Source organism: Ursus arctos, unplaced genomic scaffold, assembly GCF_023065955.2.
Source record: "Ursus arctos isolate Adak ecotype North America unplaced genomic scaffold, UrsArc2.0 scaffold_30, whole genome shotgun sequence".
In the NCBI taxonomy this organism is placed as follows: Eukaryota; Metazoa; Chordata; class Mammalia; order Carnivora; family Ursidae; genus Ursus; species Ursus arctos.
The window spans coordinates 11,636,135-11,656,847 of NW_026622986.1; the positions used below are offsets into that span (position 1 = coordinate 11,636,135).

General features: G+C 39.1%; 1 protein-coding gene across 1 annotated transcript in view; it reads left to right on the forward strand.

Moving 5' to 3' along the window:
- Positions 1 to 979: 979 nt before the first annotated feature.
- Positions 980 to 20,713, forward strand: part of GPR158 (G protein-coupled receptor 158) — a 432,984-nt gene continuing 413,250 nt past the window's right edge. The window contains 1 exon segment of the mRNA XM_026478920.4: positions 980 to 1,940. Coding sequence (XP_026334705.3) covers positions 1,039 to 1,940 — 902 coding nt within the window. The 5' untranslated portion in view covers positions 980 to 1,038.

The window sequence follows — 20,713 nt, forward strand, 5'->3', positions numbered from 1 at the left end:
TCCAGGCACAAGAAAAGGCTGATTTAACTAAGCATGCAAGACGCCAACACCCTCCTCCTCAGTACGTCCAAGTTTCCTTCGCTCTGAGCCACAAACGCTCTGCTTCTCTCTTCACTCCCGCCCACCCCACCCCCACCCCCTCAGGTTTCCGAGTCATCAGGGAACGCGAGTGGGTGAAAGGACTCCGTGCTGCTGCTTCCCGAGCCACCGCCTCCTCCTGCGCCTCCTCCGTGCAGCCTGGGGTTCAGCACTGGACAGCTCCCGCCCCAGCCCAACAAATGGCAGTCGGCTGATTGACAGAGGAGCCGACCAAACAGTGAACAAGACGGCTTGAAGCCGCCCCTCAAGGGTTTGGTTGCGGCCAAGCTGCCTCTTTAAACCGGCTTTCCTCCAGAGCAGGGGGAGAAAGGAGTGTGGTTTGTGGCTAAACCTGAGGGCGCCAATTAACCAGTTGTCTGGTCCTATAAACTCCAGAGAGACAAACGTCTTAAAAGAAATCTTCGCTCTTTGGGACTCAGTCCTGCGCTCGCGGTGCGGGTCTGTGTGCGCGCACTCCGCGCCTCCGGGCGAAGCGAACGAGGAGGAGCCAGAGCCGGGAGGCGGGAACGACCTGCCACGGGTGAGATGATGGAGCAGTGTCTTTGGCGGCCGCGGCGGCAGCAGCAGCAGCAGCTCTTGAACACACCTCAATGAGAGCGACGGTGGAAGCTGCTGAGCAGAAAGACGTAAGCAAGCTAACTATAGCCGCCGGGAGCGAGAGGGGATGTAACCTGTTCGGCTCAAGGCTGTGAGGTGCGTAATCCCGAGTCGACCCATTATGGAGCGGGTGCAGCCAGCGTTGCCACAGGTGATTTGATTTCCTGTGACGGTAGCTTAACCAGCCGGCCGATTCCGAAACATTCTTATTTTAAAGTCCTTTTCGACTGGGTGCCATCTAGAGAAGGGGGCCGACTCCTAGTAAAAGTCTTACTGTTGATAAATTGACGACCAAATTTTAAAAAGTGTCTCCCATTACCTCCTTTCGTCTCTGCGAAGCAGATGGGAGCCATGGCTTATCCCCTACTCTTCTGCCTCCTGCTCGCTCTTCTGGGATTGGGAACTGTTAGCACCAGCCGCGACCCTCCGGGATGGCTGGATTCCCCTCGAGAGAGAACCCTGAGGCTGAAGCAGCACGCCCAGCAGCCGGCTCGAGCCTCTGCCTCGGACCCCTCGGCTCCCTGGAGCCGCTCCACCGACGGCACCATCTTGGCGCAGAAACTCGCCGAGGAGGTGCCCATGGACGTGGCCTCTTACCTCTACACCGGGGACTCCCACCAGCTGAAGCGAGCCAACTGCTCCGGCCGCTACGAGTTGGCGGGCCTGCCGGCGAAGTCGTCAGCCCTAGCCAGTTCCCATCCCTCCTTGCACGGGGCGCTGGACACGCTGACACACGCCACTAACTTCCTCAACGTGATGCTGCAGAGCAATAAGTCGCGGGAGCAGAACTTGCAGGACGACCTGGAGTGGTACCAGGCACTGGTACGGAGTCTCCTGGAGGGCGAGCCCAGCATTTCCCGGGCAGCCATCACCTTCAGCACCGAGTCGCTGTCCGCGCCGGCCCCGCAGGTCTTCCTTCAGGCCACCCGTGAAGAGAGTCGCATCCTGCTCCAGGACCTGTCCTCCTCGGCACACCATCTGGCCAACGCCACGCTGGAGACTGAGTGGTTCCACGGCCTGCGGCGCAAGTGGAGAACCCACTTACACCGCCGCGGCTCTAATCAGGGGCCCCGGAGCCTGGGCCACAGCTGGCGGCGCAGGGACGGGCTTGGCGGGGACAAGAGCCACGTCAAGTGGTCTCCGCCTTATCTGGAGTGCGAGAACGGGAGTTATAAGCCTGGGTGGCTGGTCACTCTCTCCGCTGCTTTCTACGGGTTGCAGCCTAACCTGGTCCCGGAATTCAGGTAGGGAGTGGAAAAAAGGCAAAAGCAAAGCCTTCCTTCCGGTTTCGCGTTGGGGAAGGAACACTTGGCTGTGACACTTAACGCCTCCCACCCTCACAGCAGAGACCCAGGCTGAGGGACACCTTTCTCGGGCGCCGGGGCTTAGGGACAAGAAGCGCCCTACCTTTGTCAGCTCAGTGAAAGCTTCTCTCAGATCAGTTTCCCTGCAAGGGGCAGGGGGCTGGGGAGCATTTGGCAGAGTTGAGAGAAATCTCTGATGCCCTAAGCTTCTTTTCACCCCCCCAGGGAGGGGAGTTCACTGTCTGGGGGTGAATCGAGGGAAGCTGGAGAGCTTGGGGTGTGCCCGCCAGGCACACAGTGGCCAGCACTGGATGAAAGAAAAGGGAGCAAGAGGAAGACCGAGTTCCTCCTTTCTGCCACTTAGGAGTAGCCTCTGCCTGCTTCCTATGTGTGTAGTTCCGGACACCAGTCGGCTGTTAGTCAGTTACCAGAGGGGGTATGATTAAGACAGTGCATCTCCTCTGCAGTTCTATCCCCTGAGCAGTGAGTCAGTCTCAGCAGCAGAGCTGTTTTCAGGATCCAGACTTTGCAGTTTGGTCAATGTGTTCCTTTACCCATCTCCCTCTTCCCCCCAGTCTCTTCCTTCCCCTCTTCCTCCTTTTCTCTGTGTCAGGCATACCTGAGTGTTCTCCAGTCCTTCACCTACTCACACACTTTATAAATGAACCTGATGGAGTTATCTTAGGGAGGAAGGGATTAGTTCTGACTGAATTCAACTCAGGGAGCTTGTTGGAAATTTAATCACAGTTCTTCTGTATTTCCTATCTAAAGGTAGAGCATTTGTGGGGAGATGAAGAATTTGCAAATTAGCAAAGATAACTCCTGTCCTGGGAAATGCCTGACCTTTTGGAAGTAGATCTAAGAAATAGCACTTAAGACTGGATGTGAGGAAGGAACAGAAAGGGAAGAGTAGAAACTCCAAAGACAGCCTGGGAGAGGGCCACATATTGACTGGGATCCTCCTCAATTTCCATGATGGGAGGCGCTAGCAAAAAAGTCTCGGAGGTTGATTTTGCTTCTGTACTTTTTGGGAACTTAGGCAAAAGTGAGAAACCTGTGTGTGTGTGTGTGTGTGTGTGTGTGTGTGTGTGTGTGTGTACCTTAATGCTCTGTTTGCTACAAGATCAGGGTGCCGAGCTGGTGAAAGATACCAGGCTGAGTACTGGGGGGGGGGGCGGTAGAAGGGGAAATCAGAAAGCTTGTCTTGGCACTGTCATTTACAGCTGGATGACACCCAGTAAGTTGCTTAACCTCTCTGGGCCTCAGCTACTTATCTACCAAGTGAGGGAGCTGAACTAGGTGGTCTCCAGGGAGCCATCTAGTTATAAAATTCTGTAGCTTTTAATACCAGCAACACTTGAGAAGGCATATACAAAAAAATAACCCCTTTCTCTGATTCTGTATGACTATATTGTGTGTGTGTGTGTGTGTGTGTGTGTGTGTGTGCGTGCGCGCGTTTCTATCTTTCAAAGACCTTGTCTTAAACCAGAGTAACTCTTTCCTACTTTCCGGATAATCTCATTCCCTCATGTGATTTCTGCAGGATCCTGTTAGTAAGAGCTGAGCCCAGCTTTGAGTCTTTGCCATGTTGTTTGCTCAGAAGAGGAAAGATCAGCAGATGCCATTCACTGCCAGAAAATTGTAGCCTTCTGATAAGACTTTTTAGGGAGACCCGGTTGCCAGGAACTGTGTGTGTGTGTGTGTGTGTGTGTGTGTGTGTCTGTCTGTCTGTCTGTCTATCATCTATCTACATATCTATAACATTTACTTCCTGTCAGATTCTGTGGTAACTGCTTTGCATGCATTATCTTGCTTAATGTTCACAACCCTATGAGTTAGGTTTTATTAGTTTCCTATTTTACAGAAAAGGAACCTGAAGCAGGGAGAGGTTAAGCTTTTTTCCTGAGATCCTACAGCAGGTAAGTGGTAGAGCCAGGATTTGAGCCCACTTCATACTTTTAACCACTATGCTGAACTCTGTTTTATGAAGGTGTTCTAAGAATGCTGCATACAGTATAGCTGCTGCATAAAAATATATGTATTTTTAAGGGTCAGATGTGGGACCAGGGAGGAGAACCATTCATTTTCAGAATAATTTCTCCTAAGTCTAAGAAAGCCTGAGTCACCTAAATAAACTCAGTGCCTTCTGCCAGCCAAGAAGAAAGGCCAAGGACACAAAGGGTCTGAGATTGTGAGGGCTTACACACCCCCTACCTATTTTTTGGAGTACATTCAGAAAGTAGTTTGTTTCCTCTGGCTGAGTTTCTTTAAGTGCTTTCACAGTCGTCAATTGTGTTCTTTAGCCAAGGCACGAAGCCAGGCCATTTAGTATTTGGCTCTCTGCGAAGCTGGTTCGTCCTAGCAGTAGGTATGGAGAGAGAATAAGTGCACTCCTGTGAGTGCCTTTGTCCCATGTCCTGTGCCCCTCAAATGTGGTACTGAGAATTTGCACAGATTAATTACAGGAACTAGAAGAAATCTTAGAGATTACATGGTTCCTCCTGTTGTTTCATAGGTCAAGAGACAGAACTGAAAAGGTGAAGTGACTTGTCCAAATCACAAATCAATTTCATAGTAATGACAAAAGCAGGATCCAGGCCTTCTATCTCTGGTTCACACTTTGCCTGATACGGATAGACCTAAATCATATTTCTGTGGCTCTCTTAACCTTTGCATACAGTGCACGTTGGGGAACAGAGTTTACTGTTCATCACATTTTAGGACAAAAAAATCAGCTCATAGAACACAGCTGTTGAATTTTAAAAAACTATATTATTTCACACATTTGAGATAATATTTAAATGGATCTTTCCTGTCTCTTCATACTCATATAAGGCAAAAGTTTTGTTGTTGTTGTTGTTGTTTTATGATCGAAGATATACATTCCAAAATTCTGTAATATAGTTGAATAATACTGTACAGGCATGGTACAGGGCAAACCTCAAATGAATTTTTGGGAAACCCAAAATTAAGAGCTCTAAAACCAAATTAAGAGCTCTACATATGATTTTAAATGTATTTTGAACCTCCACAATGTTATTTGCAAAAAGCCTTATCTGTAATGAAAAAATCCATTGATAATAATTTTCTTATGGAAGAGAAAAGGAGGAAAAACTGTAGTTAAAATTTTCATTTAAGATCAGTTAGTATTTTCTCAGGTCTTGCTTATAAGATTCAAGCATTTAAATTATATTTTATTTTTAGAGAAAGTAAATCCCAAACATGAAATCCCAAAGTAACGTGAGAACACAGTTAACCACCTTCTTATATTAATGTTATCATTGTAAAACACCTCTCAGAGTAAATTTTATTCCCCTTGGTTTCCAAATGACACAAATATCTTAAATTTCAAAGCCTTGTTTAAGACTCACATTGTGGGGTGGTTGGGTGGCTCAGTCCATTGAGCCTCCCCACTCTTGCTTTCACTCAGGTCATGATCTCAGGGTCATGGGTTTGAGCCTTGTGTTGGGTTCTGAGCTCAGAAGGCGTCTGCTTGACTCTCCCTCTGCTCCTTTCCCCCCAAATAATAAACAAATCTTTTAAAAAAAGACTGGGAAGAGAAATTTATTACTCATCCCCCCCCCCCCAAAAGGGCATTAGTTGCTCTAACCAAAGGTCTCTTAGGTCTTTTGTTATATAGTATAAACATTTTAGCTCTCATCTTCTAACTCAGCAAAAGAGAGAGTAATAATTTAAGGTGTACCCTCAGTTTATATTTATTGCATTGGGTTTGCAATGTCCCTGTAGAGTTTTCCTTTAAGTTAAGTCCTTGGGTTTTGCATAGTTATTTTTCTTTGTGGAACTTAATGTGATATGGAGTTGGATCCCATTCTGCTGAAATCATACATATCTTCCTGGCTGGTACTGTTCAGTGCTTAGGATGGATATAAGGTACTTAAGTGCTGAATTTAAATTAAGGTAAAGGAACCTTTGGGAACTAATTATTTTTTGATGAGTTAAAAGGGATGTAGGAATTCATTTGGTTTCTTTCATCTTCTCAATTTGCAATGGAGGAAACAAGACCCAAAAGGCTAAAGGAACTTGCTAGAGTGGCACAGCTCTTTTGTGGTAGGTTAGAATTATGGAAACCCACATATATTGAGCACCTACTGTATGTCAGATGCTTTATATACACCACTGCATCTAATTCTTTGTACTCTCAGGTAGTGACACCTTCAGAAAAGTTAAGCAACCTGACCAACACAGCTAGTAACACAGCTAGTAAATCAGGGAGCCCAAATCAAATTTAGATCTATCCTGCTGTGAAGCTTCTTTTTTTTTTTTTTTTTTTTTTTAAAGATTTTATTTATTTATGTGACAGAGAGACAGCCAGTGAGAGAGGGAACACAAGCAGGGAGAGTGGGAGAGGAAGAAGCAGGCTCCCAGCAGAGGAGCCTGATGTGGGACTCGATCCCGGAACGCCGGGATCACGCCCTGAGCCGAAGGCAGACGCTTTAACGACTGCGCTACCCAGGCGCCCCTGCTGTGAAGCTTCTATTGTCTTTCTACTACCCTATGCTGCTATCTCTTGATTGCCAACTTTGTTTTCACCTTGTTATTAAAAACATATAGTAATGACTTGAAATAATATATTTGGCCCAAATAAGTCATATACGCTTATTATTTTTAGGCCAATCATACAACCAAGTATGTTGTGTAGTAGGAAGAATATTAGACTTCACAGAACTTTGCCACAAGTCCCAGCTTTGTATCTGACTGGCTGTATTTCCTGTCTGGAAATCAGCTTCTGCATAACTAAAATGTGGGACTGGACTTGATGCTATCCAAATACCTTTATAATCATTTGTTCTACACATTCTTAATTGGTCTATCCAAATTGTCAACAAGAAGGTTTTGGAAACAGGGCTGATACACATAAGTGCAGTACCTTGTGGAAATATTGCTGGGGAAGTCACATGCAGAGGAAGAGGAAACCATATGAATGTCAGTTAAAAAAAAAAAAAAGCAATAGGGCAATGAAGGGAAGATCACAATAGTGTGGAAACCCCCTTTTAGAAACTAATGCAACAAATATCGATGTCACTGATTTGCTGACTCCTGAGGGGTCACTTCACTCTCTCTCCTTCACCTCCACCTCCACAGTGATTCTGGAGCAGATCTCTGCTTTGAACAGAAGAGGGCACTTCACAGTATAAGGGAAATAACCATCCTGCTCCAAGCTAAACATATCCTATGTCTCTCTTATGGGTAATCACAGTGGTGAAGAGGTTACCTCTAGAAACAGCACAGAGAAGCTTACCCGGGTTATGGATCAAAGAGGTTTTAGATGAACTTCTGCTACTGAGATTTTTGAGTCTCAATTATTTCATCGGTAAGCTGTGAATAGTAAAGTACATCTCCTTTGAGATTCTGTAATGACTAAATGAAGAATTGTGATCACACGGAAAGTTCAGTAAGTATTTTGTACTGTAGTTTCTGGCTTCCCAAATACTTACCTGAGATATAAACTTCTTAGTTTAGCTGAATTAAAGTCATGTGATTAATAGTAGTTTATAATTTTTATGATGGTTTTGTTTCATCCCTAATTATTGTGAAGATTTGTAATGACAGTGGGTCAGGGTGGAAACATGGGTCTTGGAGACAGAAGATATTGGTACCAGCTGGACCGTATCTTTGACTCATGGTGTTACCATGGGCAGTGGTTGCCTTTCTAATCCTCGGTTTCTTTATCTGTAAATTGAGGGGGTTGGTCTAGGTGACCTGTAGGGCTCCTTATAACCCTAAAAGTCTATGATTGTGTACCTAATTAAACATCTTACTTTAACTTTTGAACTTTTATTTGATTATAATGCTGAAAACAGTTAATATATTTTTATTTAAATGCAGATCACTTTCATATATATTCAATGCATATTTTTATCATAGTCATTTATTCATAGAATATTTAGAGAAAACCCTCTTGATGTATACTCAGTTAAGTATATATGCTAGTGGAAATGAAACCGTTTCTTTTTTTCTCTCTTTTTGGTGGGGGGGGGGGATGCCATTTCAAAATAAGAATAAGCATGATCTGATGTTCCAGATCTTGAAAGATTCCCTGATTGTACTTACAGGCAATGTGAAGCTATTTTGCAGATTTCTAAATCAGGGGCATCAGTAGACCTGTGTAACTTTCCTCAAGATAACCAATGTTTAAGCATTTTGAAGCTCCTTACCTACTCTTAGCAATAACCCATTTTCAATTTACTTCTGTAGTTGGCTAATTCTAAAATTTCAAAAAGGGCTATTTATTGTGGTGTAGCAGTGGCACAGCATTACTTGCCATCTTGTAGAATATGCATTTGGAAGCAGAAATGGGATTTCTGAGACTGCTAAATAAATAACAAGAGTATATGCCTGCCCTCTGGAGAGGGAACTGATGCCCTCACTAGACTGATTTTATAGCCTGAACTGCTAGATAAGTCAAATTTTACTTTCAATTTCAGAAAGGCAGCAGTTTGTTGTCCACTGTTCAGGGTTTTATGGCTACCCTTTTCCAACACGCACTGTGTTTTATGATTATATTGTAACATATTGTGATGCCAAGAAGTATGTTGTTGACGTTAGTTTGCACTTTGTTGGTACTGAAGCATTAGGGCCTTGTTTGTTTTCTCTCTTCAGTTCTGGATTGGTATTTGCAGGGTTATTTTAGCAGAATTACTAAAATAGTACACTGGGATTTTGATAACTCCAGCAGCTTGATGGCCACTATGCACAACCAGGCAGCACACTGGTACCGAGGCTATGCTTGGAGAGTTTGCAGCCAACAGTGTTATTAAGCTCTTGTCCACAGCTTTGGCATATGCACTGGGGTGGGTGGGGGGGTTGGGGAGCTTGTTCTGCTAGTCTTTTAGCCTTATTTGCTTTTCAGCTTTTAGAAAAAAAAAACACCCAAAACATTCCTATGTGTAATTTCTAGTTTCTCTGGGCATTTACTCATCCAACAAGTCTTTTTTCTTCAGGGAAAAAAACAAAAACAAAAACAAAAAACAACTCTATAAAAATATTTAGGTGGATAGGTTGTTCTATGAAATATTTCTCAGTTAAAGGTCTTTCTCAGGTTCCACGCCACCCTTTTCTACAATGCCAAGCTTAGTATAGGAGCCATGACAGCCCTTCTTTTTTGTATCAAAGGATAGTATAGTGTCTCAAAGCAATTCCAGGATATATCTAGTTTCATCACCTTCATTGTAGGTAGAATTTATAGAAAACACAGAATTAGCTTAAGTGGTCTGACCCCAAGATCATTTTTTCCCAAACAAAAATCCTGTTACCTACCTTTCTGTCAAAGAAGGCAGTCTCCTTCTCTCTTTACATGGTTAATTATTACTTCTAATTAACTGAAATCCACTTAATTTTTATTCATTGTAATACCTGTTGCAACTTTTCCCCAGTTAAAAACTATAACTACAACAAGACAACATATAATTTTTAAAAAATTCTGTCTGGTTAGCAAAGTACCCAGTGCACCTATAATTTAAAAGGAAACTTAGAATTACATAAGATATTGGTTTATTTCTTTAACCTATTTTTCTCACCATTTATGTGTTTTGTCCCATGGGTGTGCCTTTTTACATTATTATGGAAGAACTTGCATAGTAAAAGGCTAAAGATTTATGTGATCTGAAAAGAAACCAGAGTATGGAAGAACTTTCATAGAATAATATGACACATGGCTTTTATCTGAGAAAGAGAAAAATGTAATATAGTATAGAATAATGTATATTATCGATTCTAAGATGCACTTTTCCCCCATTTTGATGTCTCTTAACTTGAGATCTGTCTTATGATTGGAGAGCATGTCATTTTCAATTGGCATGCATTTCCTTTTAATGGTATACAATATAATATTGTATCTTTTAATGACATCTTATATTTGATGAATTATGATATTAGGAAATGAGAAAATAAATTCTAACATCTCTCCAACTATAAAGTTCCATTATTATCTGTAAATTATCAAGATGCAGCAAAATATGCATATATGGAAACCCCCCAGACATCACTGCTACATATGAATTAGATTGCTATTTGTGGTCATAATAATTTTGTTTAAAAAGACAAGCTATCCTAAAACATGGAATGACATTTCTTTTTTTTTTCCTTAAGATTTTATTTCTCAGTAATCTCTACACCTAATGTGGGGCTCGAACTCACAAACGTGAGATCAAGAGTCGCATGTTCTACCAGCTGAGCCAGCCAGGAGCCCCCACATTTCTTTTCAATGTATGTGAAATATACAAAATATTGGGCCAGACGTTGCAGAAACTTTTATTTTCAGATTGGGTGGGGTAAGGATTATCAAAATCTTTCCCACACCATCAGGAAAAGCATTTCATTCACTCTGCAGGAAAATGCCTAGGACAGTGAGAATAAAAGACCACTTATAGACCAAAAATAGGAAGAAATAGATCTTTCTTTTCTAAAGGGCTTAGAGGTTTCAGGGTGGAAATAAAGACTTCGTGGTGTAGTCATGTAACCAGTTTTGGTTAAAGAGATTTAAATGGAATTGTGGAGGCGAGTGTTTTGCTTTTTTTCTAGTCAGCTGCCTGAGTGAAGAGTTTGTTTTTCCCTTATTTGATGCCTCAGACCACTGCGTAGAGCAGGGTTTCTCAACCTAGGCTTCATTGACATTTCAGGCCAGATGATCCTTTGTTGTGGGGGCCATCTTGTTTGTTGTAAGACGTCTAGCAGCACCTCTGGAGTCCTACTAGATGCCAGTAGCAACCTCCTTGCCCACTGTAATAATAAAAAATGTCTACAAACATTACCAAATATCACCTTGAGGGCAAAAATGCCTATGGTTGAAAGCTACTGGTGTAGAGAGAAGACATATAAATATGTTATTCTGGGGCTATTTATTTCAAGGGTTCTGTATGTATGTGTATATGTATGTGTATGTTTGTATGAGTCTGTCAGATCATGTTTCTATTAATTTATTCATTTGCTTGTTTGGCATATTAGATCATTTCATATATAGAACCTAATATGAATGAGAACTGGAAAATTTTGATGGCTCAATAGAATATTAATTTATATTTATGTGTCATCAGGGCTCAAAAAAGAAAAACTTGGAAACCTATTTGTAGAATTTGTTACTAGCATGTTTTTACTATTTCTATGGTTAAATGTTTTATACTTAAGGTTTCTCAATAAAGGATGCATTTTGAAAAGAAAATATGTGTGTGTGGGGTGGTGGGGGCATTCTTTAAAGAAGCAAGTTTTAGTCAATGTCCTGGGAAAGCTCCTTTTTGAAGAATTAGAAATTTAGAAGTCAAAAAGATTTTAGAGATCATATAATCCAATTTATTGTTACTTTTACAGGTGAGGAAATTGAGACCCAGGGAAGTGACCATCACTTGCACATATAGCTATGGCTGCAGTGAACTTACAGTTTAATCATAGGCACAAATAAAAACACCCTGAATCATCAAATAAAGGTTAATTTATATTCATTATTCACTGATCTCGAACCTGGCTGAGCATCAGAATCACCTGAAAAGCCTGGTAATATGTTCCTAGGCCCTCCCCAGACCATGTGAATGAGATAATCTGAGGATAGGTTCAGAAGTCTATATTAAATACAAAGTCTTTATAATTCAGAAGCAATTGGTCTTTAAGCACAAACTTGGGAAAAAGCAAACAGTGTTTAATAAGGTTATAACACATATAATCCATTTCCTAAGATTGTAAGAATAAAAATTAAAAATTGTAAATGCTTAGCACCTTCAGTTTTAGACACCAAAAAAATATGGCAATCCAATATTGTGAATGATCCTATTGGTAGGGATAGAATGAATAACAAGTTTTTATAAAGGCAGAGAGATCACAGGTACTGAGCTTTGGAATGGTGGGTCACTGCGGATAATGCTGTAACTCCGTCTTTATTTCAGGTACTTTGTTTTTGCACCTTTAAGATAGGGGCTATCACGAGAGCAGCTGCTGCTTCTTATTATTATCTGTTTGTCTTTTTATGTAAAAGTCCTATTTCCCCAACTAGTTCTACATGACCTTCAAATGCAAGGACCACATTTTATGACTTCCCATATTTGATGCCTCTTGAAATTGTCTTGCATATTTCAGGGAGGCAGTACAGAATAGTGTCTAGGAGGAAGGGTTTTGGGATTAAAAACCTACGCTTGAATTCATGAACTTCCACTTTTGCTTCCTGTGTGACACTGGGAAAGTTACTTGACTCTTTCTATGTCTTTATCTTGAAAGGGTGTAGAGTACCTCTCATTGTTGTAAAGAGTAAACAATCATATAGATAAAGAGTTTAGGATAATGTATGGAATGTACTATTCTTTTAAGAAACATTATAGAGTATATAACATGTGTCTGGCTAGGGCTATAGATGCTGGGGATATAATAGTGAAAACGACAGATAAAAATCCCTATCCTCATGGACATGTTTTTGTGGGGGTGGGGAGAGACAGATGATCAGCAAGCAAAATAAATACAATAAATAATTCTTGATAGAAACAAGTGCTATAAGGATATGAATAGATAAACAAGATAAAGAACAGCTGAGAGGTAGGGTAGGTTGCATTAATTAGGGTGGCCAGGAAAGACCTTTGAGAGTTAAGAAATGAAGGATAAGAAAGAGACAGCCACGGAGCAAGTTGAGGTAATCATGTTCTTAATGGGAAAGAGTAAAAACAAAGGCCTTGAGGCGGGAATGAGCTTCAAGAATAGAGATAGAATAGCTTCAAGAATAGAAAGAAAGTGTTACTGGAATGTACTGAGAGGTGGTAATGACATAGAAGATGAATGTAAGATACACAGAAGGTGTTCAATAAGTGGTTAAAATATTGTAATATAGAAACATATTAAGTACTTTAAAAATTTCTACCCCATAGCAATCTGTAAATTGTGGATACATTTGCACTGTTTTCCCATGGATGGTTTTACTGTAGTGTTCTTATTTTATTTTGGTGCCTGTTTCTCTTCCCCCTTTTAGTCTTGGCCTTCTTGTCACTATTTCCCTTAGCTCTAGGAGCTTGAGTTTTCCAGTCTCTCTGATAAGATTTCAGTCAAAGAATAAGCTATTTCTAGTTGCTCCATTCTCAAATGTGAATGAATAAATTGGAATTTGAGAGGCAAGGGAGGTAGAAATCAAAAATCCAAAATTTCTTGCAAAAATAAGTTGGGTGCTTTTCTTGCTCTCTGGCTCAAACCTACAGACAGCAGGAGAGTAAAGGGCAGAGGCACAGCAGGTTAACTCATGGGCAAAGCATTTTTTTCCCTCACCAGCATGCCTGGAATGACACCCTGTAGGTCCCTGACTTCTTTCAAGCTGGTAGCTGGCAGGTCTTGTCATCTGCCATTTCTTGACACTCTTTGTTGTCCTTTATGGTGAGGTCTTAGATGCAGAGGTCAGGGGATGCCTGAAAAACTGCCAGTGAGAGGCATAAGGCATAGACATGAGATTGGAAGAGCCAGAAGAGAGACCACAAACATTTGGACATGAATTTGAAAGTAGACTTTGCATGACAGGAAGTATAGGTAGGAATATACCTCTAATGAGGAACATAAAAATGGAAAATAGGGATTATGGGTTTTAGGAAATAAAATAATCATCATTAGCTTCTCTAATGTGACAAATGTGGGATTTCGCTTTTTTATATTTCATTTTTTTCTTTCCCTACTCTCTTCCTTGTTTCATTAATTATATTTTTAATTATTCTACTGGTTACCTTGATATTTGCATCCATAAATTTTAAATAGTGTCTTCTATTTTTTACTTTTCTTTCTTTGTCCTCCTACTTCTCTTGCTATTCCTGTATTTTTAGAAATTGAAGATGGTGGCATTTATAACCTGTCACTGCAGTAAAAAACCAAAAACCAAAAAAAAAAGTCTGTGCTTTGTCTACGCATTGCCTCTAAGAAATGAACTTTGAATAACTGAATCTGTGCATTTTCAGAATGTTCCAAATTTCAAGGACCAATGGATTATCTCTCTCTAGGTCAGTTGCTCAAAACCATGCTACCTTTAGTTTGCATATGTCTGCATGTAGACTTTTCACATATTGCTTCCCTGCCTTTGAAATTGACATCTGCTTTCCTTTTTCATGATAAAGAAATAAAAAGGAACCATATATATATATTTTTAAAGATTTTATTTATTCATTTGACAGAGAGAGAGACAGCCAATGAGAGAGGGAACACAAGCAAGGGGAGTGGGAGAGGAAGAAGCAGGCTCCCAGCAGAGGAGCCCGATGTGGGGCTTGATCCCAGAACGCCAGGATCACGCCCTGAGCCGAAGGCAGATGCTTAACGACTGCGCCACCCAGGCGCCCCAAGGAACTATATATTTTACTTATTTCTAAGATCATCTAACTTTTTAATCCATCATACTATTTGTTAAAGAAAATTTCACATTTTTGTTGAAGGCATTCTTGTTAGAGTCCCATAATTTGTACAAGTTGCTTTGGGTCTTCTGGAGACTAACCATCATGGAAATCTTTTCAAATTATTGGAATTTTGAATCTAATAGTGTGTTGGATATAGGTCCTCTTATTTCTAGAATTCTTATTTTTTCATCCCTGGAGTATAATTTCAAATACTTTCTAAGCATTTCAGGTACTTTCTAAGTAAAATTTCTAAGTCTTCCCATGTCTGAAAACATGTCTTTGTGCATGATTGATTGTTTGTCAGAATACAGAGTTATAGGTTCAAAGTAATTTTGCCCTCAGAATTTTAAAGACATTGTTTTCAGCATTCATTGATGCTGGCAAAAAAATTTTGACATTAGCCTGATTTATTACACTTTTGTTGGTACTTGTTTCTTTTCTCTTCATAGAAACTTCTAAGATCTTTTCTTTTTCCTTGGGGTTCTGAATATTCATGATGATGTGCTTAGATGTGATTCTTTTTATTCATCAACCTTACCACTTAGTTGGCCCTTTTAGATTTTCCCACTCAGAAATTTCTTTTATGATTGCTTAAAATTACTTTCTCCTATCCTTTTCTCTTTCTGGAGCTCCTAATAGTGAGATACTTGACTTTCCAGATTGATCTCCATATTACTTAACTTTTCTCTCATTTCTTCATCTTTTTCTCTTTACTTTCCCTTATAGGAAATTTTCTTATTTTTTCCTTTTTAGTAAATTAGTTTTCATCTGGCAATCTCTTTTAATTTCTATGAACTCTTTCTTGCTCCAATTGTTTTTCATAATTGTATGTTTATTTTCTTAAATCTCTTTAAGAAAATTAAAATACTTATTAAATTGTCTTCTGTTGCCTGAATTATTGCTGTTTGTTCCTGGTTTGGTTGTTTTGCTTTTTCCTACCAGTTCTTCTTCTTTATGCTACCAGTTTATCTCAAATGTGATCCTTAGTCATCAATTTTCTGACTGAAGGGCTAGGTTAATTTACATAGCTAGAGGACAGGGAACCTTGTGTCAGATGTGTAGGCCTAGTTCCTCAGTAGACCTCTTCCTTGATTGTTAGGCTTCAATCACTTTAGGATGCCTGAGAAGGAAGTTGGTAGTCTCTGGCCCACCCTAGACCTCTACTCTGGGAGAACTAATGGCCAATTTTAGAAGTTTTAGCTCTTCCCAGGTATTTCTTTTTATCTATTTACAGAATCGTTCTTGGTTTTCAGTTTGGGAAAAAATATCCTTACTGCCCACAAGGAGAGATGCGCCAACTTGTGTAACTGAAGGAAATCCTTCAATTTATCACCTTGATGTCTGTCTCATTTTCTACTTCCGCTCTTGATACCAATTGACTTTGAACTTAAAATCTTTCTGAAAAGTCTGCTGGAAAAGCAGTTTTCACCTCTCTTCTAGCCCTTTCCTGCTCATGTCCTCGACTCAGCTGTCACAACTCTGGCTTATCAACAGTATAGTCCCAGAGAATCCTGTCAAATCTCCGGTCAGTTATTTTGCCTCATTCCCTTTTACTTATTTACACCATTACAGTTGGATGTGGAGGGATGAGGTAGAGAAATATATGCTCAACTCACCAACTTGAACAAGAACTCAAACTTAGGTCTTTTGACAATCTTCTTACCAAGGATATGCACATCATATTCAGCTCTTTTCCTTATTAGGTGTGTGCCCTTAGGCAACCCATTTCACCTCTTTTTGTCCCAAATTTCTTAACTATTATTTAGGGGAAATGATATTGAAAATACATAGTTATAATATAAACTGGGGAAATAATATCAATCATATACAGTTTCAGTGAGGATGTTTTAAGGGTATCTAGCATAATGTCTGACACATATGAGCACCCAATAAATAACTTAAAACACAGGGTTCAAAGCACACATGTAAAACCTATATTTAGTTCACATCTTGGGTACCTAATCAAGGCTACTTATTTTAATTTCAATGGGAACATTTTTTTATTCACTTTATGGCCTTGTTTACTGTTACTACTTCTGGATCAGTCGTGGCCATTGTCACAAGCTGTATCTTTTTCTGTGAAAAATTACTATTGACAAATGACTTGTTTTTATTGTATTAAGTATTAGGGTCTAGAAAAAAGTCATTTAGAGTGAAAAAAAACTGGGCAGATTATCAGGTGGGTAATTTGACTTGAAAATCTATATGAATAAGAGCCAACAAGAAAAAAAGTGAGAAATTGAGTAATCTGAGAAATGATTAACAAAAAGATATTTTCATTTAGATATTATAGTCAAACACTAACATAAATGGCTTTTTAATTAAATCAACAGGAAACTGAAGGTATGAGATCATTATTTTATATTTTAAGACAGATTACAGTGTTCACATTAAACATTTATTTTCCTTGACAGATATACTTTGTCATTTTTTCCCTCCCTAGACATTAAAAAAGTATGACTTTGGACATATTATATAACTTATCTGAACCTTCTTTTCCTCAGCTATAAAATGAGAAAGTACTTTCTCTTTTATAGGATTATTATTTGAAAGAAATGAATCAATATAGGTGATCTCTTTGTCTTAGGTTCCCTGACAAGGAATTGTCCTACCCCATTCACAAAAGATACGGGTGGTACAAGGAACACTGTGGATGTGTTTGATAAAATAAATCGTCCTCTTGTTATTTAAAATTGAAATAAAATGAAGCTCAAAAACTATCCCAGTGAAGGAAAACCACAAAATGAGACATTAGTCACCTACCTCTATAAAAGTAGCAGACTGAAAATACATTTTTCAGAGGAACAGTCATCTATTATCAAATTTTAAACCCTAGCAATTTTAAGAGATGTGCTGCACTTAATTTTGAAAGAAGTATCACCTTGAGAAGACCCACAATACAAAGATCGTATATGTGGATGGAGAATAGATGTTCCTCCTGATTGACCTTTCTTCCCTCCTGATTGACCTTACTTCATGTTATATTTATTGGTTCTTTCTCTTTTTTAAAAAATCAGACTTGAGTTATTTATTTTTTCCCACACAAAATGTACAGATCTTCCCAAGAAGGTGTGACCTGATTGCCAAAAAACCTTCCAAGAACAAGAAGCCAGACAGATGGAAGACGTTTGTCACTATGTGAAGTTTGGCAAGCTTTCTCTGGACATGTCTGCTGCAAAGTAGTGTGGGGGAGGAGAACATTTACTTGCTTTAAGACAGACTGTTGTCAAATTCTTCTAGATGTTCTAGAGGGCATGAGACTAGGTTTTTGGTTCTTTTGTATTTCTTGTAGTTATATGCTTGAGCTAAATGATACCAGGCTGGGTGCTTTTGCAGGGATGTCTTCTGAGGATGAGATGCCCCAAGTGAAGAAATTATACAAAGATTACTTAAGTCACTGAAACATGAATCTAGACTCTTTTATAGTTAGATGGGAACAGAAAGGAAATAGCTCTTCTTCCCCTTAAAAAAAAATCTTTCCACTTTTCCTCGATCCCATCCCGTTTGCAACTAACCTGTGAAGTGTGTGCTTCTGTTTGTATGCTATTTGTGTGCAAATATTTTAATTAAATACTTGTTATATAGCTGATTATTCTGCTTACTTTTTATTCACACCACTGTTTTAAAGATCACTTCATGTTGCTACATGCACAACCAGTCCATTTCTCTATTGCAATATAGTACTCTACCACTGCATAGTGTGCAGAAACTGTCCAGTCCCAGGGATGGGCACCCAGAATGTCTTCAGTTCTTTGCCATTACAATAACACTGTGGTACATTTATATGCCCCTTTATAAACCTGAATGAGAATTTCTTTGAAAGAGCAGGATTTCTGGGTCATAGAGAGGGGCAAATGTATTTTATAAAATATTGCAAGATTCTCTCTTGATAGGTTGCGCCAGTCTACATACTTACCAGCAGAGCATGAAGGATCCTGGAGCTTTATATTACTGCCAACACTTGGCATTATATGGCTTTCTAATTTTTTGCCAGTTTAATGAATGGAAAGCAGTATCTCACTATTGTTTCAATTTGCTTAAGCATCTCTTCATGTGCTTGTAAACCTGTTGGGTTTACTTTTCTGTAAACTGCTTGTTTATATCCTTTGTCTTTTTCCTATTATGGTTCCTCTATTTTTATTGAATTGCAAGGAATCCTGGTATATTATAGATACTACTTCTGTATCAATTTTAGACATTGTACTATCACCCAATCTGTTACCTTTCAGTTAACTTTGTTCATAATCTTTTCCCTTGAACAGAGTTTTCAAAAATTTCTGATGTTATTAAAAATTTGCCTTACAGTTTATGCTCTATGGTTTAAGAAATCTTTCAGTACCTTGTCAAAAAATATTCTCTTATGTTATCAACTTCCAACTTTAAAGTTTTTCCTTTCACAGTTCAGTTTTTAACATCTGGAGTTACCCTTGTACATGGTATTAGGTAGGGACTGAGGTATTATTTTTGTTCACTTAGTGAGCCAGATTCCCAACACTATCATCTTTAGCATAAGTGTAAGTGCCTTACATACTATATGCATATGTGTTTCAGAATTCTCTGTTTTGTTCCACTGCTTCCCATGTCTGTTTTTCTGTCAATACTATGTTTTATTGCCATAGTTGGGCAGTACGTCTTACTAATTGCTTGGGCAAGGCCTACGTCTTTTCTTTTCACAGCTTACTTTTATTATGCTGCTTAGAGCAAGCTATTGAGTTTCTCAAAAATCTATATGGAATTGTAGTTGGTTCTGCATTAAATTTATAGCTGCATTTAAAGATAATTCACATTTTTAATACAGTAAATTATTCCTTCTTAGAGCATGGAATATCTCTCCATATTATTCAGGTCATCTATTTTGTCCTTCATTAGAGTTTCAAAATTTCTCCGTAGAGGTTTTGTGTATTCTAGATTAACTTAATTACTACAGAATTTATGGGTTCTGATGGTATTTTAAATGGCATCTTTTTAGTTACAGTTTTTTGTTGGAGATTGTCGGCATAGATAAATGCTATTGACTTTTGTACATTGATTTGCTGTCCATCAACCTTGCCGAACTTTCCTATTATTCTCATATTTGTATGTTGATTTTATTGCCAGATAAATGATCATCTACAAATAATGATGGTTTAATCTCTTCTGAACTTTACATATCATTTTTTTCTTCATAGAATTAGTTGTGACTTTCAGTCCACATTAAACAGCATTAGAGATAGTAAGCACTCTTGACTTAAAGGGAACATCTTAAGAAGTTTCTCCTTTAAATATATTGTTGATAGAAGGAAGCTTTATCAAGTTAAGAAAGTTTTCTTTATTTCTAGTTTATCGTTATAGCAGAACTTTGTAAAATGCTCTTTTATCTTGATTAATCAGATAATTTTTCTCATTCTATTACTGCTGTGAATTTCATTGATATATTTTCTTTTATTTTTTTATTTTTTTAAGTTTTTATTTTAATTCTAGTTAGTTAACATATAGTGTTCTATTAGTTTCAGGTACACAATATAGCGATTCAACAATTCCATACATCCCTAGTGCTCATGACAGGTGTACTTCTTAGTCCCCATCACCTATTCAACCCATCACCCATACCTCCTCCCCTCTGTTAACCGTCAGTTTGTTCTCTATAGTTAAGAGTCTATTTCTAGATTTGTCTCTCTCTCACTCTTTTTTCCCCCTCTGTTCATTTGCTCTGTTTCTTAAATTTCACATATGAGTGAATCATATGGTCTTTGTCTTTCTCTGACTGGCTTATTATTATTTTCTCTCTAATTCCATCCATGTTGTTGCAAATGATAAGCTTTCATTTTTTATGGCTGAGTAATATTCCATTGTGTGATATTTTTTAAAAAAATATATTTCTATAAAAAAAACACTTTTTCTTTATCCACTCATCAATTGATGGGCACTTGAACTTCTTCCATACCTTGTCTATTGTAAATAATACAGCTATAAACATAGGGGTGCATGTATTCTTTGGGTAAATACCCAGTAGTGTGATTCACTTTTTGAGGAACCTCCATACTGTTTTGCACAGTGGCTGCACCAGTTTGCATTCCCACCTACAGTGCACTTTAACCAACACCGGTTGTTTCTTGTGTTGTTGATTTTAGCCATTCTAACAGGTGGGAGGTGACATCTCATTGTAGATTTGATTTGTATTTCCCTGATACTAAGTGATGATGAACATCTTTTCATGCATCTGTTGGCTCTCTGTATGTCTTCTTTGGAGAAACGTGTGTTCATGTCTTCTGCCAATTTTTAATTGGATTATTTGGGGGTTTTTTGGTGTTGAGTTGTGAAAGTTATTATGTATTTTGGATACTAACCCTTTATCAAGTTATGTCATTTTGCAAATATCTT